The sequence below is a fragment of the Cheilinus undulatus genome, linkage group 1 (genome assembly GCF_018320785.1).
Source record: "Cheilinus undulatus linkage group 1, ASM1832078v1, whole genome shotgun sequence".
Lineage (NCBI taxonomy): Eukaryota > Metazoa > Chordata > Actinopteri > Labriformes > Labridae > Cheilinus > Cheilinus undulatus.
The window spans coordinates 42,849,986-42,877,579 of NC_054865.1; the positions used below are offsets into that span (position 1 = coordinate 42,849,986).

General features: G+C 37.2%; 1 protein-coding gene across 4 annotated transcripts in view; it reads right to left on the reverse strand.

Annotated features, from left to right (window-relative positions):
• Nucleotides 1-21,767, reverse strand: part of LOC121507470 (protein diaphanous homolog 3-like) — a 275,220-nt gene extending 253,453 nt beyond the window's left edge. For 3 of the 4 annotated variants that reach the window (XM_041783949.1, XM_041784028.1, XM_041783867.1), the window contains exons 1-4: nt 21,252-21,767; nt 11,000-11,032; nt 10,397-10,579; nt 7,765-7,869 (exon numbers count right to left, since the gene is read on the reverse strand). In XM_041783949.1, coding sequence (XP_041639883.1) covers nt 7,765-7,869; nt 10,397-10,579; nt 11,000-11,032; nt 21,252-21,344 — 414 coding nt within the window. In that variant the 5' untranslated portion in view covers nt 21,345-21,767. The remainder of the gene's footprint in view (nt 1-7,764; nt 7,870-10,396; nt 10,580-10,999; nt 11,033-21,251) is intronic. The other variant, XM_041784019.1, reaches the window with a different exon arrangement.
• Nucleotides 21,768-27,594: the final 5,827 nt, after the last annotated feature.

Consider the following 27,594-nt stretch of genomic DNA (forward strand, 5'->3'; position numbering starts at 1 on the left):
TGTTTTAAATATCATTACACGGATTTATTTCACATTCATCTATAAAAGCTGCCACAGAAAGCATTTGGGGAGGGCAGGACTTTTCAAGAAATCCTCCAAAGGTAATTGGAGGAACGTTGTTTGTCATATTCATGATAGACCAATCAGAGCAACTAGACAAAATTACGTCATATGCATGCACTTCTCTTGAGCTGACAGGTTACCACTGTAGCAGACTGTTAATGGCTGAGCTTCTCTGTGAATAAAATGCATGCCAAGGCCAGTCAGGAGACATGCACAAATGTCTTCTCTGCAGAGACAACCTTTCAGTGTGGCTCTTTGCTCTTGTTTTAAAAAGAAATGTGGTACAGTTCTGATTAAACTGCTGCTTTCCTACAGCTACATCCAAGCTAACAGCTACTGTGGCAGCAGCCATAAGATACATCAACGAATCCCACCTGTAACGATCACAAGCTCATGCTGAAGCAGACCGGGAGAAGAGTGAAAACATCTTTTATGTCATGAAAAGCTTTCAGTGTTGCTCTCTGGCAGGCAGCCATTACAAAGAACCTCAAATACAACTGAGCCTCACTCTTAGCTACCGCCTCAGTCTCCTTAAATGATACTGGTTGGTACGAGCAGTGCTCGGTTCAGCATAAACGTTGTGGAATTCAAGCTTTTCAAGATGGGTTCGCCTGATGACACATAAAGTCTGGCAAATCCATCTACTTTGCAAGGTTATGGAACTCTAGTATTATCTTCGTTTGATTTTTCTATACTTTTCCAAATGTAAAATCCATGAGAATAATCAAACACCTAAAGATCCAGTTACCTCTGAATTATTGCATGCAGGAGGGAAATTCAAAGACAGGAACTGGTCAGTGTTTTCAAATATGAATAATTATTGTTTGCTGATTGAATCATTGTTGTAAGTAATGTATTAATTTAGAAAACATTCCATTTCAAAAGTTGGAAAAAGCTATTGGAAACCTTTGAGTTAATTCAATCATTTTTCTTCAGTCCACAGCTAACTAAAGTAAGCTGGTAGTGGAGGGCGGTAAACTGGTACCAGCATGGGTATAGTTTCTGCCACAAGAGATTTATTACAGACATCATGGGAATGTAATGAAAACAAAATATGGTACCAGCTGCATCAGATGTTTTTATGTCAGAGTAAAAGAGAGTAAAGAGAGTAAAAGAGACAAGATTTCCAAAAAGACATTTTACTCATTTTCTAGCTTTTGATTTCTGTTTTTATCTTTTGTGATCTTTTTTGCTGTTTTAGTAACTTCTTGTGTTTCGTCCCTTTGTGCCAGAGTTACTAACGTGAAGCACAGCAGTGAGGTAAACTGTGTGTTCTCTCTTGTCCAAGTTTGACATCTTGAATAACAGCAACATACAGTGAGTGTGCTCGCTTAGCAAAGCGTCTCTGCCTGCCTGTCCGAGCTGTGATAGATCAACTTGGTTTGTCCTGAGTCAAGCTCTGCAGCAATTTGTTTTAAAATGGCTAAAACATCTTGGCTAATGGCTAAAAACATAAAAGGTGTATTGAAACTGATGGCTCACGTGTTTTGAGTAAATGATGATTCAAAGAAGTGGGCTGGGACGTTAACAAGGATTGAGGAGCAGCTGTAAACACCGCAACTTTGTACACTCACCAGCATCTCTGCTAAAGGTAAGCAAGACAACTGATAAACATTTGCTTTCCAGCAAGTTCTTTACAATAAAAGTCTGTAGTTGGTATTTTGCTTTTATTGTGTACACTGCCATAAGTAAAATTGGTGTTGCCAGTAGCTGTTTGACATACAGTACCTCAGCAGGAGAGAAAGGAAACTTAAACTACAGGTGTGGGAAGAAGTGAACACAGAGAGACTTATGAAATCATATTTCTGTGATCTTTTGCTCAGACTTGTGTTAAGTATGCCATCATAGCCTTGTTTTTAGGGTGAAAGCGGGGTTGCAACACCTGAATATGAAATCAAATGAAACATCTCTTAATCTTGAAAAACCTTGATATAATATCGCAAAGTAATTAAAAAATACTGTGATATACATTTTAGGTCATATCTTTTTTTAAATGTACCAAAACAACCTATGTACGCACTTAAGCATTCCTCAGATTGCCATTTAAATGCAGCTTTATGTAGTTGGCATATGTAATCACAATGTCCCTGTATTACATAGTGAACATAAATGATGGTCTAATTACAATCTACTCGTCCATAATGTTCCTTAATACTACTTGGCTTGAAGTTTGGCTGACTGCCTTGATATCTACATAACATGGTCTAGCTACTCACAGAGTCAGTCTTAAATTGGATTGTGCTCAAACAAAAAGTAGTACATCTCTAGACTCATGTCAACAGTGCTCTGTGCTGTGCTTACTCATGTCAGTGACAGCCTGTTCATGCTATACTGTTCAGGGGAAAAGTACATCTTAAGCAAGTGGTACCATCAGACACAAAAGAATTATCATAAACAGAAGAATTATTTTCAGAAGGAGGACAACAAGTATGTTATTGATAATATTTTATACTGACATTTTACAACAACATTCAAAATTGTATGGACTTAATAACATCTGAAAATTCTGAGTATGTATAATGATTAGAGATATAACATATTCAAATTTCAGATCACAATTATTGTGACCTACAATGTCATGTTCATCAATTTATCATGGTATTCTTATAATTTGCAGAAAATCTTCAAAAAGCCCAGATCCATCATTTAGAATGGTTTTATCAAGTTTTCTATAAAAAAACCATACTACGAATCAAAGCAGCAGCACAGAGCACCATACACTTTTTGGTTGTATAAACGTCAAAACATTAATATATTAAAAGCCAAAATGAAAACCTTATCAAATGTGCATTAACAGAGGTACTTTATTTATAAGGTTATCAGATTTCATTACATTGATCATTTTTATACGATATGCTCTAAACAAGTAACTGTTATTTTTGCATTTGATAGTACAGAAAAGTACCAAAGAACCCAAAGAAAAAACAGATATACGACACATCATATTCTAAATCGCAGGCTTCTAATCAATCAGAGTCCTTATTAATACTACTGCTAGGCTACATTTCTGTTTTTGGTAGAAAAAGAAACAATACATTTTTAAGGCTGTGTGTCCACAGCCACCTCTTTTGCACTGGCAGTGATCAGAACCTGAGTGCTTTTCACCAGGACTTGTTGCTATGTTCCCGCTTTCCTCAGAATCTACAACATAGATCTCTAACATAGTTTTAAAACAGCTCTTATGCTTCATATTGCTGTATTTCAAGGAAATATCACACAGACATATAGACAATGTAAAAGAATCCTGTCCTGATAAAGGAAGCAGCTTCAGACCTGAAAACTTCCCTCAAAAAAGACAAAGAAACACTAATCGGATCGTTTTTTTTCCACTATTGTCAGAAGTCCCGCCCCTTCTTGATTTTGATCGGCAAGTGCAGTGTAAGTGACACTGACGAGCGCAGCGCTGTTCCAAAAAGCTGAACAGTTTTCAACTTAGAGCGCTTTAAGTGCGGTGACAAAAATAGCTATCACTGAGGGAGCTTTTACCGCCCAGGGCACGGAGTGCTCAGAATGCTGGACTACATTGGTTTTGAATTAAAATAAGCGCTCCCCACGCTAAGAAAGCAAGCTATGGACAAACGCCTTAATAGAAGCTTGGTAGAGCTTGAGCTAGAAAGTTACAAAGGCCACGTTTCCATCTGTCATATCTATCTATTTTTTTTTTTTTTTACATTTTAAAGTTCTTGTCTTCACAAGGGTTTACGTTAGCCTGTATTTACAGCATTTTAGTCTGTTTCACAGGCAGTTGTCCGACAGACAAAGTCATTAACGGCCAAAACGCTCAGCTGAAAATCAACCCAATTACCAAATAAGTAAGTAGTGAAAAATTCCACAATATATAGGCCTATTGTGTTACTGAAAAGATATGTTATATGGGATCCTGTCATATAAACTCAAGACAATTTTCCTACAACCTACGTCCTGTTCAGTGCTAGGGGTTGTTTATGTATGTAACACAGCACATGGCTAATTTAGGCGGTGAATAATCATGTGATAAACTTGAATGATGTCACAAAAGCTTATCTCCACGGGATTTTAGAGCCACTGAACACTATGCAGGAAAGTTGGTGGTGTGAGACAATTTTGTATTAGATATCGAAGCAGGTATTTAGGAAGTTGAAACAAAAGGGAACTGTAGATAGCTGAGCGGCATAAACAACAATGCAGCAGCCGGGACTTGGCTGGAATTTTTGAGGACCGTAAGTAAAAAAGTCAACCATTTACTCTAGCCTTCACAACTGAATTTATTCAAGTTTCTCATTGAAAATTGAATTTTAGTTTTCCTGATGTTGCATTAAAGACATGATGACATTTTACGCACATTCTCCTATGTACTCTCATTTTTTTCTAAACTGACCCTGAACACATCATTATACAATTAACTCTGGGTGTGCCAATATCAGTGCAGATTTTCTACATGGGATTAATATTTTTAAGTCACAGGATGAAGGTACCGCATTTTGTTTTGATTTGATCATAATACTGATATATTTCAGCTTATGAATTGCTTACGTGCTCCTGTACCTTCTTTATTGAGTGTTTCCCACTGCTCTGACACGCAGTGACAGTAAGTAGTGCAGGTGAGAAAGGACAGGTGAGACAGCGATGTCTCCTCCTCCCTGAGACGTTTCTTTAAGTCCCCAGTCAACCTATAGATGTTTTTATTCCTTTCACCTAAGTAAACAAACCTTAGTTGGAAGCTGTCTGGACATTTTTTACCTTGATACTATAGCCTGGTTATCACTGATCATTTTAAGAATAACTTAATGAATAATAATTTGAATGGCATGATAACCATGGGAGAATGTTATCATGGTTATCATCAAAACCATTTCATCTCTAACAATTATAATGTATTTTATACATAATCATTTCCAAAAAAGAACTATTAAAAATAGCACCCGTCCTATTTTTCCTGGGAAACATTCAGATGAACACTTGTGAGTTCTAGGAACTCACTACATTAAAAAGTTGTCAACACCAAAGTCACTGACTTAAGTTGTGAGGTATCTTTGCAACACAGACTCGTAGAAGGGAATTAAACCAAACAGTGGCACCAAAAAAAGATTAATTATACTTTAATGAACTATTCAATCACCCCCATCCCAAGTATTAGTCATTTCAAAATAAGAAAAGAGTTATTTCTTAAATTTATTCCAGGCCTTTTAAAAAGCAACACCAAGGCAAACACAATTTCCTGCACAGCAGGGGCAGTGAAGACAAATCAGCAGTGGAGTCTCAAAGAAGAAATTGTTCTTTCAAGCAAACTACAGCTGCACAACACAATAGTAAAGGTCAGCAATTATTTTTTGTAACAAATTACATGACTGTTGTTTCTCCAAAGACTGTCTACCCACCCTGAGAGCCACATGTCATGATGTCAGCACAGGACATAAGCTACATCAGTTAGGATGAAGCAGTGGAGGGATAAAGGTAAAGGTGTGTCAGTGAGCAGTTCCCCTTATCGCTGAACATTTGTTAGGAGGAAAACCTCACCTGGCACGAGTCAAACATATCAAGCAGTCAACGCAAATAAAAGGTTAGACAACCCTCCTTTCTATATCAAGCATATTTGTGCTTTAACAGTACAAAATTTTACATTAGAGATAGGTGAATGATGCCTTCTTCCTGTGACGCTCAGCTTTACACACAGTAATTTTGTTATGCTTTGAAACTCATCAGACACAGTTTGACATAAGGTTCAATTTACTCCCTACCTTTTCTACTCAATCGTCTCTTTCATCAGATAAGGGGAGAGAAAAATGGCCATGTATAATAAAGACTGTAAAACAATGAGAACATTGATTGATGAGACCCTGATACAAAGTAATGATTTAATAAAACTGCTAGTTAAATAATGACCCTTACCGTATTATTGCTTAGATAAATATCAATCATAAAGTTAGAAACACAACAGCTATCTGTGGACTGTAGTCAATGCAGCACTTTGGAACATCACAGATTAACAGCTAACATGAAGGCTAATTCAACCTTGTTTTCAATCTCTATCCACAAATCCCTGCAGTATATCATTACCTTAAGTTCGTTATTGCTTAAGGGTCTGATGTGGTCTGAGAAAGCAAATGATACATGAGACATGACATGCTCATAAAATAATGGTCATCATTTGGCCACACCATGGTCTTAAGGGTGATTTAAGAATTGAAAGCAGAATGAAATCCAGCCTGCGGACTCTCTTACACCTACTCTCATGGTATATTAATTCAGTAATAACAGACATAAGAGAAATGCTGCATGTCAGCATGCCTATTTTCACAGCATCTCTTTCTGAACTTGCATTTTACCGCATCTTCTGTAAATGTGGTGTTTGATAAAACTAGCTTTTTGAAGTATGTGAAATATGCTTCAGTTTGGCCAGTGGCTACATTACCTTAACATGCAGGTAAAAAATACAGGCATATAAACAGGCTGGCCCCTGTGGTAACTTAAGATTCACAGCCTGAGGCAAATTTGGGGGGATGTCTGGTTAAAGCGAAGATAATAAATGCAACACTTCTATTTTCAAGACATGGTGCCCACTTGTAAATCAGAAAAACCTTTAAAATATAAATATGTGACGGAAAATCAGAACTGTTTGAAGTGCAATTTTAGGTAAATTGAGCACTGTTAATATCTATGATATTTGTTAGAGTTGATTTAAAGTAGGAGGTATCCTCAGAAAGAGGTTATATCAAAGCTTCACTAAATATGAAATCAACAAAAAAGAAAACCTCAGGCAGGCTGCATTTCATTATAATTCAATCTAAGTCCATGTGCCGAATTCATCACAAGTATCACCATGCTCCTGGGTAGACGTTTAATGGAGTCCCACCTGTAAACTGTGGTCTTACAATAGGATTCTAATCTTGAGGGTAAGTGAAATCAATGTAAAGCAGGGCCTTGTTTGATCTGGGGGAGAAAGAATGATCCATCGTTCCATTTCTTTGGAGATGTAATCGTTTTTTTTTCTCTGAACACTGACAGTTTTATCACCCTCTAAGATCCAGAGGAAAGGAAAAGCTTAGGGCTCATTGCTGAAACTTTGAAGGAGGACCAATCAACCATGAAAGCAAACCCACATACACTCTGTCTAATCAACTGCCTTCAAGTACTTGATAATGTTTGCAAGTATGGATACAAAACCTCTCTGATTTGTGTTGTGATGCTCTCGTATTAACTATTTCTGCTGTGATGCAATAAATTCAAAACAACAAATATGATGAAGACCAGTATTAAAATTTGATGACCTACTGGCAAAGGCTGACTGTGTTTCTACAACTGTGTCCCATGTGTGTTTCTTATACCATCACTCAGAGATACAGAGATGTCCAAATAAATGAAATTGTACCAGCTTGTAATCCAATAAAACTCCACAGTTTATATTAGAACTAAACAAAATATGGTCTTAGATAAATAATACTTACTTACCTCAAAGAGCAGTTTTTTGTCTATATAATCTACGTCCAACTGTTCTCAGCCTTGAAAACTACCATGTGGTGTCAGAGAGGAAGTGGGTAATCAATGAAATGATCATGTGCCTCCTTACTTATCCCTGATTTATGGAAATGGAGGTTTTTCAACTCTGTGTTACAACCATACCTGGTTTCCACTGTAATCAATTTGAAACCTTAGATCATGTAACCATGAGGTTAAGAAGAAAACACAAGAACTAATATAAAAAAAAGACATTCAAAAACTTACAGTTTTAGAAGCAGCAAAAATATACTGGATGACCATTTCTCTCTTTGTGCTGAGGTCTTTGTCTCTCAGAGGAGTCTTTTTTTCTTCACTCAAGTTCATGTCCTCCTGTAAAAATGAAGTTAAAAAAGACAGGGAAGAAAGGGGAGACATCTTGTTAAAAATGTAATCCTTAATATTCTTGTTTTTGTATCCAAGCAACACCTCTGGCTTTGCTTTGTTTTTTCCTACAGTGTATTAATTATACAGCACTTTAGCATTATTAGTGTAGTTAGTGCTGACAGCTGAATCTTTTCTACCACATTTTTCCATTAACCTTCATTTTAGATTTTAATTATTCATTTTCCATATTGGCCAGAAAATGTAATTCTGAAAATTGTATTTAAAAACTGGACTCCAATTAAATTAGAGGATAAGACATTATTGAAATAATAATAGCCTTTCTTATGTAGTGACAGCAATTTCTTGTGTTAGAAAGTAAGCCTGTTATTTTAAGAGTGATGCTTTAATGGTCGCTTGTAGCACTTGTGCTGTTATTTGGGTTTCTCCCTATACATGTAAACAAAGTTTGGTGTTTGCCAACAACAAAAGGCTCACATTAAGATCTATTTAGCCTGTGGAAAGGAAATTTAGAACAAGTAAAAAATAGTTGTCGCGGTCAGACATTAAGCAGGCAAACAATGTGACTTTTGCATTTTCCTTAAATACTGTAGTTATTTCTTTTAGGCTTCTTGTTTTTGAAATTTACAACAGTTTTCACACAAGCAGTCCTGAAAATGTCTGCCCCTAAATCTTCCACTTGGTTGTTCACACATGCAGTTGATCTCTGTCAAACAAGGAATAATCACAGGCCTTGTCCACACAGAGACGAAACAATATATTTCTGTTACATTTTGAAAAAAATCGACGTAAACACAGGATCATTTCAGGAAATCTCTGTGTAAGCACAGAACCACTGAAAACGACTTAAAACACTGTAGTATATATGCCAAGCCTGTAAGTGGTGCTGTAACGCTGCCATGGAAATGCACCCAAATAGAGAAGAACATTACAGAAAACTGCCACAAACTTTCTCCTAGTTGCCCTTCTGGTGTTTCTCAGCGGTGGATTTTAGAACATCTGGTTTATGCTGTTCTCGGTGGTGGTAAAGGAGTATCAGATTTTGCTGTAAAAGCCAGAATAAGCTCAATAGCTGCTGCAGCACAAACACAACCCTTTAATCCGCCGTTGTTGTTTTGGCTTGACCTGCACATGCAGCTTAAGTGGGCTATGCCATGTATGATGAAATGGTTTCAAGACAGATGCCGTTGGCTGTCCACATGGAGACTAAATGGTCAGTGTTTACAGAATTGTTCACTCTGGGAGCCGGTTTCAAAATGTAGCATTTACGGCCTCCCGAAACGCTGTTTCTGTGTGGATGAAATGCCGTTATGACAAAAACATATGCGTATCAGGGTTATTCGTCTCCGTATTGACGAGGCCTCAGAAAAAAAGAATCAACCTTAAAAAAAAAAAACAAGGGAGGTTGCAAGTAAAGCAAAAAACTCTGCCATATGACACTATGATAAAAACATATGAAGAATTACATCAGTGCTAACGTACAATGATGTATTCTTGTTATCAGCAAAAGAGGGGAGGATTACATACTTTTGAACAGAAAAATGTTATGAACTTGTTTTATTAAGTGCACTGAGAATTAGAGAAGAACAATTTGCGAAAATAATCTAATTGCAATTTTTTCCCCCTCATATTGTGATTGCTACGTAATATGCATTTTTTTTTTAGATTCCTCATCTTATATGTTGTTCAAGAAACATGCAAGAAATCATTCTTTATCATAGCAAGGAGAATATTAGATATATTTAACTAGGGATTAACAATTCAGAAAAAAATATTGCAATTTTGGCTCATATAGAAAATTTATTATCAACTGCTATATTGAAGGGATAATCATTTTTTATATTATTCTCATTTTGATGAAGAAAAACATACAAGAAAAAGAAAAGTATAATTTTTGTAAAAATAAAAAAGGCACTTGTATGTTGGCATAATGTGTAGAGCAAAAAAAGGAAAAAGATTGTATCAAGCTGGTATTTTGACAGATTTCAGATCAAAGAAATATCGCACTGTCTCTGGAAATAGCCGTATTGTGATTTAATCTAATTTGTGATTAAGTGCCCAGCCCTATTGAGACTGCACCTGTCATTGTTAGTCTATGATTGTGCAAGTTCAAGAATATAAATGTCAACCCTGCTCATGGTGAGTTTTTCCTCAATATTTCCTTGTGTTTTCACGTCGGCTCACCACAACCTTTCATGGAAAAGCAGGCTAGCAGGAAAAAGGTTTAATTTAAGTCTGGGTGAATGTTTGGTGAGGTGGCCTAGTGGTAAAAGGCGCGCCCCATTTACGCGGAAGGCCTGAGTTCGAATCCGGCCTGAGGCCCCTTACCCCATGTCTCTCCCCCGCTCTCATCCCTGTTCCCGACTCTTTCCACTGTCCTCATCTATCGAATAAAGGCACAAAAATGCCCAAAAATAAATCTTACAAAAAAGTGTTTCATTATGAATAAAAAATGACAATTTTACATATCAAAATGGCACTTCTGTGATATTGTACCACAATAAAAACAACACACCATCATCTTTTCAAACAGAGCCAAGATCTCTTTTTCTGAGGTGATCTTCGATGAAAGCTCTTCAAATTGGTGCGATGTGGACGATGAGGAAATTGACCAATCATTATTGCTGTGTTTAGACTGCAACAATGTTGGCCGTTCCTTTTTACTGCCTGGAATCCGGATACTGGCAAATCTGTCAAGCTGAAAAAAAGACAGAAAACAAGAGAAAAGAACAACTGAATGAGGAAAAGGTACACAACTGTCAGGAACAAATTAAGGTACATATGAGATTAGTTTCATTATGAGTCTATATTAATGGTTAGCTTTTAGGACATATAAGACACAAAAAACTATCTTGTTAATGATATAGAAAAACAATGCAATTAGTGAGGACAGTATACATATTACATGAGTTGCATTACAATGAAAAGATTTAGTCTTAATGAAGACATTAGTAGAGAAAGGTGACCATGCTCTTTGACGTGAATGAACCTGATGCTTGGCTACCATGACCAATATCAATCAAAGCCAGGATATTGGAACAATTTGAGTGAAAAGATGTTAGATGATGCAGAGGTGATAACCAAGACAAAAGAAAAAAAAAAACTTTTAAAACCTTACCACATCATCTGTGATGTTTTTAAAGGGTATGTGCTACAGGTGGGAAACAGACAAATAAATACAAATAAATGATTCAGGAAACAAAGCCTGTGAATCTAGCACAATAACTAATACAGTTACAGCATCCTAAAGAAAAATATTGTGATCATTTTTTGACATACAGTATTTTCTACTGAAAGTTATAGCTGTGATGTAGTGGCTAGTAAGGCTTTGTTTAAAAAATAAAGAGTGTTGTCAGCTGACTGAAGCCTAAACTACTTCACTTTTCCTCTAAGCATTTACAGTTTCAACAAGCATAGTATTTGTGTGCCAACAAACTTTCTCTCCAACAAGGAAATCCTTTTTGGCGCACCCGGTGGTGCAGTTTAGCAGATATTAAGCCCATGTTTAAAAGTATAAACCTGAGGGGGGTATTAGTTGGCATCAACAAGTCTTGAAGCAAAAAATTTCCTAAAAAGTGCTTCTCTTACAAGCCCTGTCTCCAAATTATAAAGGCTTCACTTGTGCTGTGAAGGAGGAGACTGCCAGTTGGCCTGTTTTTTATCTGTGAGTACCAGCTCTCTCAGTCAGCGTCTGCCGAGCGAGTTTGGTCTGCTGCTCAGGCAGATTTTTTTTGTTTTTCAGTAGACTTCTTGGGTAGTTGCCATATGTACTTCACACAGGTGCAAAAGAGTCAAAACTGCCAATGTGAGTGACCCAAATAAGAAATCAGAAGTCAATACATGAACAGAAAAATTAAAGTCCAGTTGATGCAGTTAGGTGCTGAGTAAAAGAGCGCTGTCTCCCTCGAGTATAGCATCAGACCATAGGGATCCTCAGAGAGATAAATCAATACACAGCTAGAATGAAGTATTTCTGCCTTTCAATTAATCATCATCACTCTAATGAGTGATCCTAGATTTACGTCAAATGTGTGTGTAAGAAAAGAAAGACTGGAAAGTTGACATGAGAATTGATTTTAAAAAGGACAAGAGGTGTGATAGCACCAGTGCCCATATTGGAGCTGGCAGAGTGGAGCAGCAATGTGTAGGGAGTAACTTTGTCAAAATTTGTGTTACTTTCACTAAGCTAGGCATGCACTGTGTGATTTAAAGCAGGCTCTATGGCAGTCGTGGCAGAATATCAGCTCACATTGTATGACTTAATTGCTTACAACACACGACCATTGCACATATTTTATGTGCTCACACTATAACAGTGATGCTCAACCTGCGGCTCTCAAGCCACATGTGGCTCTTTAGTGACCAGTTGCAGCTCTTTAAAGGCTTATTTGAAAAGAAAGAAAAAAAAAGTAACTAAAAACCTTTTTGAAGTTTAATGCTGTCATCAGTAAAGATTCACACTAGGTCACATCAATAAATCCATTACCCATACAAAGAAGACAGGCTTTAACGTCCAAATTTAAACATTTATTATTTTACATCAGTTGTCCAAACGTGGGTGTTTTATTTGATCTTTAATGCACTAATAATTATGAATATTGACAAAAGATCAGAAATATAAAACCATAGCTCCAAAATGAGGTAGGGTGAAACGATGTGTCTAGAGAGCTGCAGGTGTGAGGCACAGCTGGTTTGAGTCATTTGGAGGCCCAGGGGAAAGACCAATAGGAGGCCCCTCCCCCTTTAACTAAAGAATGTATAATGCATGGAAAAAAATTAGAAAGCATCTCTTTTATGTTAATAAAGCCACAGAACAACAGTAAATGCCTCAATGTGAGATAGAACTATCCAAATAGCCAACCATAAATCACCAGCTCTTTGAAAAGGATCTCATAGCTCAAACTCAGCACATTCTAATATCTTAAAAATCTTTAGGCCAGGTGGAACTTTCATAAGGCTGGTGCTGGGCCAAAGACTGGTACCACCAAAACACATTGTTGAACACATTGTTGGCTAAGGCAGCTCCACATGGACAAACCACAATGAGGCCAAGTTGATAGATATTAATATCATTCAGATTACAGTCAATATTTAAAATGAAAGGGCTGGATTTTTTTTTCCTTTTAATTCTTATTACTTTTCAATATTAATGCAGTAATTTATACTTTTTTTTCATAAAAACTCAACAAACTTGATGCAAGGATTCAACTCTTCACTGACCATAATTAATACACAATGTATCTGAATCCCAATCTAAAATGGCATATGAGCATGTCTTTTTAAAACTCTTAAATAAAGGATAAAAATCACACTCAAAGCTTGGGAAAATAATTCCTACTTGTTATCCAAGCCTCTGTAATACAGTTCTGCCCATGGACACTCTAAGCCCTCAACAGTATAATAAGATAAAAAGTAGCTTAGTCTCCTTGCAGGATTAATGGTATGGAACACCAAAATGGCAAATATAAAATGACTGAATAGACATTATGCCACCTCCTGTTCCTTTTCACCATTTTCATCATTTATTAAATCTGACATTCTAAAATTTTACTGCATGTTTTAAACTATCCAGCAGTGCCTTAGCAGCTTTTTGTCCCAGCTGTTGCTCTCTTATGCGCAGCAATAACACATCTCTGCAATTATGTATGTCACTGCAGCTTGTTCCCAGTGTGGGCCTAATATATGTAGGACATATTATGTAGGCTAAAAACAAACATCAAGATGCTCAGCCTGTATTCACTGTGTCTCAGTGCTGCATTCAAACATCACCAAACAATCAACATCATGAAAAAGAATCCACAGGTGGCTTTCACAGGGCGCTTGCAGTCTAATTGTGGATAGTGCTACACTGTTGGAGGGCGATGTAACCTCCACAACAGGACAGTGTACACAAGACATGTCAACAGAGAAGATGACGCTCGGCGAGAGGCAAAAGGCACACTGAGAACACATCCTGTTCTGCATGAGATTCATACTGTGAGCAGATTGTGGAATAAAATTATGTAAATGTCAGATTTTAAAAAGCCTAGCAGCTGTATAAGAATTACTTACAATATTCAACTACCATTAACATATGGATGCACAGGAGGAACTGAAATGTTTGGCTGTTAAATCAGCATGTCAAACCTTTATCATTTTGACCATCGTTTAAAAGTAGAAGAAGAAAAGCCATTACTGCCACTGCCTCTTTAATGTAAATATTCATTTACAGTAGTTCCTTTAACAGCAGGGGTCTCAAACTCATTTACAGTAGGGGTCGGATTTCCTCCGAGACGTCCCGTTGGCCGCACATTTCTTTTATCAATATCAATACAACCAACCACTGATATATAGGCTGCTGTAATGTCTATAAAGAGACCTGATCCAATTTTAGATGCATGTACCATTTAATGAGTGCTGCATGTTTGTACACAAAAGGGTTAATAAGCTACTTTAGAAGGAAAATTTGTTTGAAAGTAATCTAAACAGGTCAGGCAAAAATATGCTGCTCTTGTAACATCTGAAAATTTTTACAGATTTTAACGTTTTTAGAATCCACTGATGATGAATTTACAAGACTGGAATATTCATTAAATATACATTTATCATCACTGTTCATGGATTTAAAACAGCAACCTGTTCACAAAACCTGATCTGAGCCCTATTTCACCTGAACTGGGATCAGTGCACAGAGTCCAGAGGGGGGAGGGGGGGTAGACGGAGATTCATCACACTGCGCTGTTTGCAGAGCTGCAGTGCAAACCCTCACCTGCTGAGTGAAAACTTGACTTTAAACACATGTATGAGCCCTACAGTCGTTCTTCTGCATGTCCACTCCATCTGAATCCCCCATCCCTGCACACGTCATGAACTGGGGCATCTCTGTGTGTATTTTGGATGCATTTTAGCGCTGCACCAAGACTAAACATGCCGACCTCTCATGCCTCATGTCTCATGCCTGTGTCCAGATTAGGATTAAATGTTCATTTATAAAGATTTGTTTTTATCGTTGTGAGAGGAATTTTTACCATTTGACAGACCTGGAGTTAAACACACCACAGGATTTATAAACCATGTCCTGTTTAAACATAAGTGATCAAGACAACAATTTCACAATTTCGCTCACCAAAGCAAGATACGCTGTCTGTGTTTGTCATCCTGAGTGCAGCTGTGTTAATCCCACTCAGGGGAAGTTTGGTTTTACAAGGCAAAAACCTCTGGATGCCTTTATAGACTTATTTAAACTCCTATCCATATCTCATACCCTTCCTGTCACATCAGTGAGCTGTTATCACAGGTTCTCATGTCTGTGTTGTTTAAAGAATGAGTTGAGGAACAGCAGCGGAGACTCTCAGACCAGCAACCTGGTACTGCTGGCAATAAACTCAGACAGAACCCAATCCCTGGACCAAGCAAAACTCACTGATGCCTTCGCCCTCCACCATAACAACCTGAAGACTATTTTATTATGGAGACATCAAACTTGTGTGTTTTTTCGACTGCAGCGTGTTAATTAATTGCATATGGGGATTAATGCATCTATTTTGAATTCTTGTATCTCTTATTGCTTATTCATATTATAGATACAATATGAATTGAGCCTTTTGTTGGCTTTAAAGCTGCAGTGTTGTTAATTGGCAGCAGAAACTGGTTGATTTGTGTAACTGAGGCTGGAGTGTGCATGCGTAAAAGGCGCAGGCCGCACTAAGACTACACTTTGATGTCAAGTGGGGGGCCAGAAAATATCTTCCTGTGGGCCGCAACTGGCCCGCGGGCCGCAAGTTTGAGACATATGTGCTACAGTGTAATTCTTTGAACTATGTTTGGCAAAGAAGTAATCTGAAAGTATAATTTTAGGCCTTGGAACTTCATTGAGAAAACAGCTAATACATTACTCAAGAAAATCACTGTCAAATTAATCAGTGATTTTAAAAAAGGCATAGGCTGAAGTCCTACCCAGGAGCTTATTGACATTTGACTAGAAAATGAGCAAGCAGTAACAATTCAAGGCTGTCTTGTACTAGCCACCATAGTCACAATTAGAACTGCAGGCAAGGGCACGGCCTCGACAGCGTTTCAGTTGTTCATTTTCAAGCTGATAAAGATGGTTGAATAAAAAGTGGCAGCAGTTGGAGCCACTGACAGCACAGGACAAAAGGTGCCATCAAAGTGCTCCAGGCAAGGAACGCCATGGCCGAAGCTAACAAATATCTCAGGAAAAAAAAATGTCAGCCATAAAGATGGGGCTGGCTTGTCAACCAGCGAGGCTTTGTGTTGGCTATTTTGTCAGAATCTCACTAATGCAAATCTTTTGTTTTAATGGACAAAATAGAAGCCCTGACAACAGCCATTTGTTAACACTGGTGAATTCATTTTACTTTCCACTATCACGCTGCTCATTTAATTAAACTGTGATAACATCTTTTTCAATTAACTGAGACAAGTAACCCACCAGTCGGAGGGAACACTGATTTGTTAAACACTACACACACAATCAACAACAGAAAAGAGTGAGGTAAACACTGAAAGAGAATGCTTCATGAAGGTGAGGGAAAACAACAATTAAACACCCTAACTAAGACCAAACCCAAACCAAGACAGTATCAAAAGACACCAGATTAGGAAATTAAATTCTTGTGACCATTCATTATTTAACTCCTACCTGTATTGTATGAATTTCTTTTAGGATGCAAAGCACATGCACAAGCTAAGAGAGGCTGCAAACACCTATCAGAAACTCATCTACAGGGCTCACCTTAATGAAGGAATGATGCTTTACCCTCTAATCATGAATGGTACTTAATAAACACTAACTTCTACAACAGCAGCCTTATAAGTCAATTTCTACTTTCTGCTTTCAAACTGAGCCCTTCCTGCATAAATCCCCTTATAAATAATCACCTTACCATTTCATCTATACTAGACAGCATCACAGGCACTGACTGAAAAGCCACCCAGCAAAACAACTTTAACAATTCAAACTCAAAAGTATTTGCCATGCCAAAGAAATGTTGACCAAACTAAATGCAAATAAACTATCCTTCATTAATGATTGACACTGTCCCCTTTTCCCTCAGCTGGGTTTGTGTATCGCATCAGTCTCCATACGAAATTGCAGCTCTGAAATGACAGATTTTTTCTCTTGACAGTTTTGTTGCGTTTAGTTTCTCATACTTCTCCTTTTCATTTATTCAGGCTTCTTGTGAGATTGAAGTATGTCACTTTTTCGGGGCTGGACTGAACTAGCAATGTAAAAGGTTTCAGGTAAATAGAACAGGTAAAATAATGCTTAATTTATGCTTAATTTAGTCATATATCCTCATTTAGTCATCAAAGTCCTGCTTTATTGCCTATTAACACTTAAAACTCTGTACGATATCGGTGACATTAAAGACAAATAAACATCTATTTGATTTATAAAATCCATACAGAGCTTAAACTAGCACTGTATGTGAAAAAAAGTCTCTTTCAACCCTCGTTTCAACCTATATTTGGGGCATCTTAAAGAGGAGTATAATGCAGTAATATGCCTTATGTTCCATTTCTTCTTTACAGTTTCCTAAGCTGTTCCGCTGTACATAATATGGCCTTTAATGGACTTACTACCAATTATATTGTGGTATTACAGTGCCACCTATTGAGATGACAGTTAACTTGATGTACCATTTCTGTTTAGTGCATTGTTTCAGTGTTATGCTAAATGGTGTTGGAAAATCCACTCACATGTGAGATGTGAGGAACTAAAGGTGTCAAGACTAAGCTGTCCTATCACAGGAACGTGTACAATATGTATCTCTATGCCTGAACAAGTAACGTGATGTTCTTTGCTTTTGAATTTTTGACAGTTAAACAGGAGATACTGTGAAGACAATTTCTCTTTTTCCCAGCAATTCAAGGTTTTCCTGGACACATGATGCCCTCGGAGTGCTTAACTGATTTATGGATGTTATATGAAAGAAAAAAAAACGAACAGCTAACACTTTGTCAGCTGAGTGATTTTTTTAGCTCAGATTAAAAAAACACTTTGAAAAAATGGGGACAAAAAGTAACCAGTGTTTTTATGCAATAATAACACTTCTACCAAGAAAAGATCATAATAGATTGATCAGAACACAAGAAACAAGCAAAGATTTTAGTGTGATGCACTAGCAGTTATCTATTAATGTTGGTTGTTAGGTTTTAATCAGGCACTGACAAAACACTCTCAGCAGGGCTGGCTCCACATGACCTAAGAGAGCTTTAGGATGTGTTAGGACACTGATCCACATTACAGCCCTACTTTTAACTACAGCTTCATTTACTAGATTTTTTCCTGGGCTTTTAAATTACAGCTTTAAAACAAATGTCATTTCAATAGAATAACATTTTGAAAACACAGCAAAAGGCTCCCTGGAAAACAATGGGAAGAAGATGCGGCCAATCAACATGTAGCTACAACACATTCAAACTCAGCATGAAAATATTTGACTTACTTGACCATGAAAACAGATCAGGGTTTGTCCAACAGATGGCTTATTCTGTCCAGTAAAATAATTTCTTATTTAAATCAGCAGTTACGTATAACTAGATGACAGTATTAAATTGACTGAACTCAACAGGTAAATATGATGCCTCATGTCACAATTTTTGCATATGGCAGATGTTTTTCAGTGCAGCTGGTGTCGGGTGATACTGATTTTAAACTGATTCATAGGTGCATCTCTAATTTTTTCCCAAATCACTGTGACTATGGGTGGCTTTCCCAGTTTTTAAGCCAAATATCATTGTTACATAAATTTTGACAGCTGCTATTGATCATTCACCTTTAAAGCTAATATTCTGATTCAGTTCTGATATCATATTGATAACCTGTGCATCCCTAATGAAAATCGGCTCTATTGCCAGAAAACTGTGTATGATACATTAAGATAATCTTTGCAAATGCGCACCATGTGCATAAATGCATTTGGCTAATGTTAAAAGCTAATGTTAAATGAGAAGAAGCGAAACCACGGTTGACTTACCTCAACATCACCAACACTAAGCATCCAACTTTTATTTCACAACCTTACCTCCTCTGTATAACTTCTTTTTTTTTCTTACTGTGATCAACACAGTGTAAAGTTTGAGTCACAGTAGTTTGGCACAAAAACACAGGGTGAAAGGCAGACTCAAAGATGAGTTTATATGTTCACATGATGACATCCTTAATTAACTAAGCCAGTTGTTTGTAACTGCCTTTTCTTAGATGTAAAAAAAAAGCTTTAAAATTTTCAAGTGGGGCACTTCCAGATATATTTTAGATTGTAGAAAAGGTGAGCACTAACATCTCTTCAGCTTGTGTTGCACGGACCTGATTTCTAGTATCTAGAAGAAAACGTATTCAAAATTCCCAAAGATTTTGAGACAATGGAACCATAAGTGCTTTGGTTTTAAGACACATTGCAGCATTTTAGTGGGCAAGCTACATGCATGGCCTGAATCCACAGACTAACAGACAGAGGTAAGCCTCCCCAACATGTTGGCCCCTCTTATCAAGGTCCTGATGACAACTGCTAAGTCTCCATGACAACAGCAGAAACATCATCCGCTAATTAAATCAGCAATCAGCTTGTTGATTTCTCCAGAACAACAACATTAAGAGCACCTTCAGATAAAATACTTTAGTTAAATAGCTTTCCTTAGGTGAAGAAAGGGCATTCCTGCTGCAGGTTACAAGTTATTCTGGATTGACATTTTTCAGTTAATGGACTGATAATAAGACTGTTTCAGTCTGTTCGTACTTTCTACAAGGGTAAGAAAAACATTGTGTGAACTGAGAGGTTAAATCCCTCGGATTCACAAGGTAAGCTAACAAGCCTTTTACAGAAAATCTGAGGTTTAGTCACCTTTGTGCCAGTTATTCTCAAAAGTGACAATGTTGACTCATATTAACATCTTTTCAGTGTCTCTATTTTCACAGGAAATAGAAGCATGACTGGTTCCTCAGTGCGGGTGAACTAGAAGAACATTGTAAAACAAAGCTGGATGGTCTCGGTGGGTGGGGGGTGGGGGGGGCTGCAATGTAATGTCCAAACATTTAAAAATGGATTCCTAATTGATTTTGCTCTTTCTTCATTTTTTTACATTTTCATGCCTGAAATGTCTGGTATCCTCTCTTTATACTGGTGTCTATTTTGTTGCTGCTTTTTGTTGTCTCATTCTTCACTCAGTAAATACTTAGTAGTGCTTTGTTTACTGATTACAATTGATATATTACAAAAGCAATTTAAAATTGTAGCCTTTTCTCAAAAAATAATCAAGTTTTTTACTCTGTACGTAATCTGCATGTGTCTTGCCCCCTTCCAGGCAGACGCTGTCAAATATAGAGGTATGTACTGAACACCCATCTTTGTAGGTGAAAGGTTTGCTTGTAAAGGACATTAAAAGTTACACATTTAGGCGTCAGCTTATAAAAGGGAACTGATACAGTCTTGCTTTTAATGTCATACCTGCCACTCAATAATAGCAGACTGTAATATTTGAAAGCCACCGATGAGGAATTAACTTGTACTAGCCCTCCCATAAGATCGGGGTTAAATGCAGGCTGACCATTCCCTAAGAAGATCTATGTCACACACACGCCTCCTGTCTGAAAGGGGATGTGTCTGGCTATGTTTGTGTGTTATTTATAGAAGCCTGAGAGTTTTAAATAGGAGACCTCTAATGAATAACACGTGGTGTTAAAGTTTTGACTCAATATGAACACCTTCCTTTATTTTTTAGGGGGGAGGAACACAGGAGACAAATTTAGGGCAGACAGAATAGTGGTTGCTTTGTAGAAAGCTCATGGATTAGGGTAAGGGCTAAACCCCTGTGCTAATTTTAACCTTTTGATTTCCCTCTTGCAAACAAACAACTAGCCAAGGTCGGTGTTTACACAGAAAACTCTAGCATGCAAAGATTGTATGGTCCAAGAGCTTTCTGGACCATAAGATAGTGAAAAGGCTTTTTTTTCATCAATGGACATAGAATGCACTGAGTAAGCATCACAACCACTGCTCTTCTACCTAAGTTGTGATGAGCCTGTTTCAAAAGAGTCTCAGTCACTTAAAATAGAGTTAATTAATCCAAGGCCAGTTCAAAAACACTTTCAGTATAGAGGTATGCATCTACTAACCATCAAAAAAGTTCTATGGGTAAAAACACAGTCTCCATGTGGTCCTTTCACTCCCATGTTCATGTTAGTATGCCAGTTTGTTTGTTTTGTGTGTTACCATATGAGACTAATTTTGACAGCAGGAGAAAAAAAGCAAAGAATAAGGGTATACTAGATCACCTCTAATGCAGCTGCAGTCTAATGTCCATTATATGTTTGTACTGAATGGTTAAATGAAGTATCAAAACTGCCTTATATGTTGTGTAATACTTACAAACTTTGGCTTTCGGTCCCCTTCTTCATAACTTGACGTGCTTGAACCCTTCTTCTTTTGATGTTTACTGTCTCGTTGACTGTAACTATCCATATTGTAAACCCTAACTGCGTTGAACGAGCTAACAACGTTGAGCTTCTAATACATGAACAGCAGGCACACAACCTTGTCAAGACACAGGCGGAACTAACTAAATATTTACATTACCATTTGTGTGTAAAATTAGCCCAACAGCTAATAGTCACAAACGCATGAATGCAAAATACACCGTCAAAAACAGGGAATATTTTACAGTCGTCAACCAACAGACCGGTGTGCTAGCTAGCAAGTTTGCTAAACTACCACTCACTATTGGCTTTACTTAGCGCTAATCCAATTTACGGACTGTCACGTACCGATTCGGTCCCCGCTGACAAAAGGAGCACGTCAGACAACTAAACTACTTTATTTTAAGACGAAGGTTATTCAGACATTATTTGATAGCTGTACATGCATTTATACGCAGTAGGTGAAGCCGGGCTAGATAAATTTATGCGGCAGAAACCTTTTTTGACAGACCCGCGCGATGACTCTTCTAGTTCCGGGTGTTTAATCCAACCAATAGCGACCAACCAGCAATGCAAAACTTAAACTTCATTGGTTCAGCCCCCAATGTTTACAGTTGGACCTGTATTTCATTGGTCACATTCAGCTTTCAATCAGTCATACGCCACCTGAAGGATGCATGTTGCACAAAGCCCGAGGTTGAAAGAAACGATGGATTTTTCATAGAAAAAGATGTAAGAGCGTTTTTAAAGTCTATGTTGGGTGAGGTTACGCCTTTGTTACGTCATCTTTATAGCTGTTTGACCACGTAAAAGTGAAAAAGACGTTTTTATTTGTATAAATGACCTTACTACCTCGTAAAACAGGTCATCATGTGGGCTACTTCTACAATTGCAGGCTGAATAGTGTTACAAGCGGGGGGGGGGGGAGTAACTACCACAGGTGGAAAAAGGACACGGGTATTTATACTTTAGTCAAAGTGCTGGTCTATAAATCTAGTCAGGTGAAATTATTCAATTTAAAGTTTACTTTAAAGTTTAAGTACTGATTAGCTGCTGAGGATTTGTAGGGTAAAGGATATTTCCGTATTGGCAAGAACAACAAGTGAATGGGTCTCCAGCCTGGCTGTTCAGGTAGAGCCACAGCATCATGTAAAATACACAGCAAAATTGAGTGTTATGAAACCTGATATAGTTGAATACTTAAGAAGTTTCCATATTGGTCCACACTACATATACTGTATGTAGTTAAACTACACTTTTGAAAGTCTTAAATATTTTGCTATATGACAAACCTGCAGTAACTCTTGAAAATTTGTGGCAAGGTGGGTCTCCTCTGGTACGAAGAAAGCAGAGAGTCAACCTCATAGCAATGCAATTCATACTGATGATGCATACTCACAATGCATCTCTTAGGAACACCTAGAGTCACAGGTGGAAACTATCTCAGAGGATAACTTCAATCATGGTACAAATGTGTCTCAGATCAAAAAGAACAATCCACATGAGCAAAAGAACCCCAGGGGATCACTGTAAAACAGGCTACATCCAGGGCGGAGCTTAGATCAGTTGACCCTTTACATAGTAAAACTAACACTGATGGATAACGTTGTCAACTTACTACAACACTGAAGACCATTTTACTTAGAATGGAGTCAAAGCAACAATAATTTGAGCATATATAATCAATTACTTTCTACCCAGCTAATTACAGTTACTCAAATTACTTGAATTAAGTTGCTTTTTTGTGTTTGTGTGTTTAGTTCTGTCACATCGAAGAAGACAACAACATATATTTCTTTAAAATGTTCTAGCTTGTGGGACTGCACCTTTTATCATGAACAGTTGCAAATTGAAAGAGAATGAAAGTAAACTTTAAGTGTGTCTTATATGTCAGGGGTTCTCAAACTTTTGGGAGCTAGGGACCCCTTACAGGGCCAGAAATTTTCCAAGGACCCCCACGCTGTATGACCCTCATGCTGATTAAAATATGTTGCATTTTGTACTCCTAGATGCTGTATTTCAAACTCTTCAAGCCCAAATAAGAAGCCCTCTGTGCTTTTTCTGAGGCTGTGGTCAGGTTCACCATTTGTGTTTTCTGGCGGATGTATTCCCCACCCTTTCGTCTGAAAAAATCTTTTGTTTTGTCCTTAAACTCTGCATGCCTTGTTATCAGATGAAGCTTTAGCTTGGCAGGCTTCATGGCTTCATTTGCAAACACATGAAGACACACAACACATTTTGGTTTTCCATTGCTGTCCTCAATAAAACCAAACTCGCGACAGCTGTCATCGTATTTTCTCAGTTTAGCTGGTTTGAGCCTAGCATCACTTGATGGAGTGGACACGCTTAAATATTTATCCATTGTTGCATGCTGGACATGCACACCAAATGCATCCTGAGCAAAGTGACTGATGCGTGACGAGTGATAGAATTTATGTGATATGTCACAATCATATCTGAGTTTTTATTGACCCAAAGCTGACTTATGTGGGAGTCATTGGCTTAGTATGGTTGTTTTATGGTGCTGTGGTCCCTATATGCATTTATTTGCTTTTTAAAGACATGGCATTACTTTAATAATTTATCTTGAATTATTTCGCAGACCCCCACGCTGTTGCTCGTGGACCCCCAGGGGTCCCCAGACCCCAGTTTGAGAACCACTATTATATGTCAATCATGCAAATTAGAATCTGGACATTTCTTCTAAATTATCAGCCTTACTCTACCCAGCAATATGACCTTAAAGCTCTGAAGTTTTCTTTCAGAATAATGTGAGGCTTTAGGAAGCACAAGTTGATGCTTTCCTTTGTTTTTGGATCAGTATTTAACGCTGAAAGTGCTTTGCACTGTGGGTTATCAGTTTTGTTTGCCATATGAAAAGGTAGCCTAAAGCTGCAACATAAAATCCCAAACACCTTGTCTGATGCAAACACCAATAAGCTGACCTGATGCAACAAGTAGAAACTTCTGTGAGATGCTTTCAATGTGCTCTACTCCAAACCTGTTTTTCTCCCCAAAGACATACAATATATGAAAGAGCTCTTCAATATAAAATCAAAACTGTATGATGAAAAATTCAAAGGAGAATACATTGATGTTATGGAGCAGAGTTGACAGTAAGTGATTTCTCCAGGTGCTGTAACCTGATCTAGAGTTGATGTGGTTGTTCCTCTTGAGGACAATCAAGTTTACGCAACCTAATAATAGGATAAAATGCCAAAAGTAGTACTAACCCTCTATGGCCTTTGTGCTTTGAGAAAATTGGGTGAGCGCCAATCCTTCTTAGAACAAGAATGCTAATGTCACACGATCATTAGACATGTGTGCCTGGTAGGTCAAACTTTAACTGCAATTAGTTTTAAGTTTGATATGTTTTCTGTTCTCTAAAAATGAAAGAGGACTACTGTATATACTTGGTAACAGGCAATACGCAGTCTCTTACTCATTACAGATGTCTTTCAGCAAGAGTGTTTGTTTTGACAGTTTTATCTTGATTATTAGTCTTTTGTATTTGTAGAGATGATTCCATTTAACTTGGCTTTCACAATGACTATGCTAAAATTCAAAAATACTTCTAGGAATAAAGTCACTTGTAAACTGACAGATCTTGGAAGTGTGGCAAAATGTTTGTAAATCCCTATAAAACAGATGTAGTGGGACATTTGAATTGATAAAGTTGTTTTTGGAATAAAATGTCACTTCTGAATAATAGCTCCACTTATGAAACCAAATTAAAGTTTATTTCTTTGGCCTCTTGAAATCATGTTATCTTTGAAAAGCTTTAGTTCTGGAGTCCCTTGAATGCCTTCCGTATGGCTTCCAGCATCATATTACGTATCATTATCAAGTCAAATATCAGCCTTGTCTTCCTTATCCTCTCAAACAATGCGCTCTTCTTTAAAAGATGTAATAGAAAAATGCAGCAGGAATACACAATAAGATCAAACTAATTGAAATAAAAAGTTTTCTATTGATAACAATGTTTCAACAACAGGCAGAACAACAGATTTAAATAAATGTTTGTTTCCACATTAAACTGAGGTTATTAATATAGGCAGCAAAAGGATAGCTTAAACAAATATAAAAATGCAATTCATACAAGTTCCTGTTGTTAAAATGATCTTATGTGACAACAAATGTAAATAATTCTTCTCTGGCTTGAAGTCACTAAAGACATGCCTTGGCAATGTATGTATTTATTTATTAATCAGTTTATTTAAGATTTATTTTTTGGGCTTTTTAAGCCTTTAATGACAGTGGAAGACAGTTGATAGAATTAGAAACAGGAATGAAAGACCTTGGGAGAGAAATGCGGGGAAGTGCCATAAGCTGGATTCAAACCCTGGTCAACCGCATACATGGGGCGCGCCTTAAACCACTAGGCCATCTGCACCCGATTTATTTATTTATTTAAACTTACACTTTAAGTGGTATGGTCATTTATGACACAGTTTATACTATTCTAACTAAGTATCTCACTTGTATGAGAGTGTGGGGGACTGGCATGATGCTGAACATTACTCTTTGAAACAATTAGAAATAATTTAGAAAACAGCACATATCTTCAGTATCTCTTCAGATAGGAGATAAGAAAATATCATTGGAATAAAACTTAAATGCTAAGACTCATAAAACAGAAATATTACCATCAAAGTATGGTTTCAATTTCCAACAAGTCCATCACTTTTGCTCACGCCTGTGAAATCCACATAAAGACAGCAGCACCTGTTTAAGCATTTTAGTGGGCATATACTGCCATCCTGTGGTCTTTTTTGGAGTTGCATGCTGTATCATAAGCTGGAATAGTTGTATGATGAATTTAAAGGGAACCCTTTTGGGCTTTATGTATGTCGTACAAATAACTGCACATTTATTACATTATGAGGATGAAAGATTGGTTCTGCTGTGCAATGCACTCTGGGTAGTGATGTTAAATGGTTACATTGTTTTTCTTCCCACATCTGTGATTGCACTCACCTCAGTTAATTCTTTCTTAATGCTGTCTTCACTAAAAAAGTACTAGGGTAAATGAAAAGGGCTTCAAAGATGACATTCCATAGATAGAACAACAAAGCAACTATGTGACATCACTCCGCAGAGTGCTTTGCAAAACAATAGCTGCCTATATGTACATTTTTTTTGTTTCTTGAAATGTACACATCTGGTGTGATTCTTTGTACAACATAAGTTTCATCAATGTTAATCCCAGGTAGCAATCTCTCATAGTTGACGTCTTATCCTTGATTGTAACACATAGGTAAAAAAACAAAAAAACAAAAAAACAAAAAACTGATATCATCAGTAAGTAAAAAATATGTTCCCCTTTTTGGGTTTATTGATCCCAAATGAACTTTGCCATATCACTCATAATGAGGCCCATATCTGGTTTACACGTTTACTCATTATGGCTGAATTTAGACTGTATTAATTTATGACAGCAGGCAAACATTTCCTGCAAAAAACAAGAACTTATTTTAAAAACTGTCCAGCATCTTACCATACCAGAGCATGGTGTGAAAAGTAAAAGATGCTATTTTGCCAGTAAATTACTTGATTGCATCAAAACTTGATTGTTAAAAAAACTAAACAAACAAACAAAAAAATCCTTTTTACAGGCTACAATCTGACACATTGAACTTCTCTGATCAGTGCTTAAAATAGCTACCTTAAAATGAAATAAATACTAACGACTGTCAAATATCAACTAAAGGGACAATAATGAAAGAGAGAGAAATATGACTAAATATGAGGAAAAATAAGCAAACACATTCCCCCCATACATGATGTTCTTCTCCATAGAGTAATGTAGGAAATAATACAAAGAAAGACAACTGCCCCATGTACACTTTTCTTTTACTGGTTTTATGTTTTTTTGTCTGTTAATATAATGTGCATGCAGAGCCTATAACCTATAGTCACCAACATAATAACTTCTTTGGCATATAGCCTAAATCCAGGGGTGGGAAGTAAGTTATTACGTTTACTCATTACCATCAGTTTCCTTTTGCATTATCTTGCATAACTTCACAGAAACATGCACTTTATGGACCTCAAAGATTCAGGGCTTTTGGCTTAAGCCCTTTAAGGCTACCCCTGCTCCGCCAATGCTACTAGGCTAAATATTGCACACTACACCTTTACTATATTTTGGTCAAAGTATTGTACTTAACTACATTTTAAAAGGTAACCCTTATCGAGTTAAAAAAACGAAAAGTCAAAAGAAAGAGGTTATTTCAATGTTGGAACTGGCCAGTTGTTAGGAAATTTTCTTACACATGATGGTCAGTATGACACAG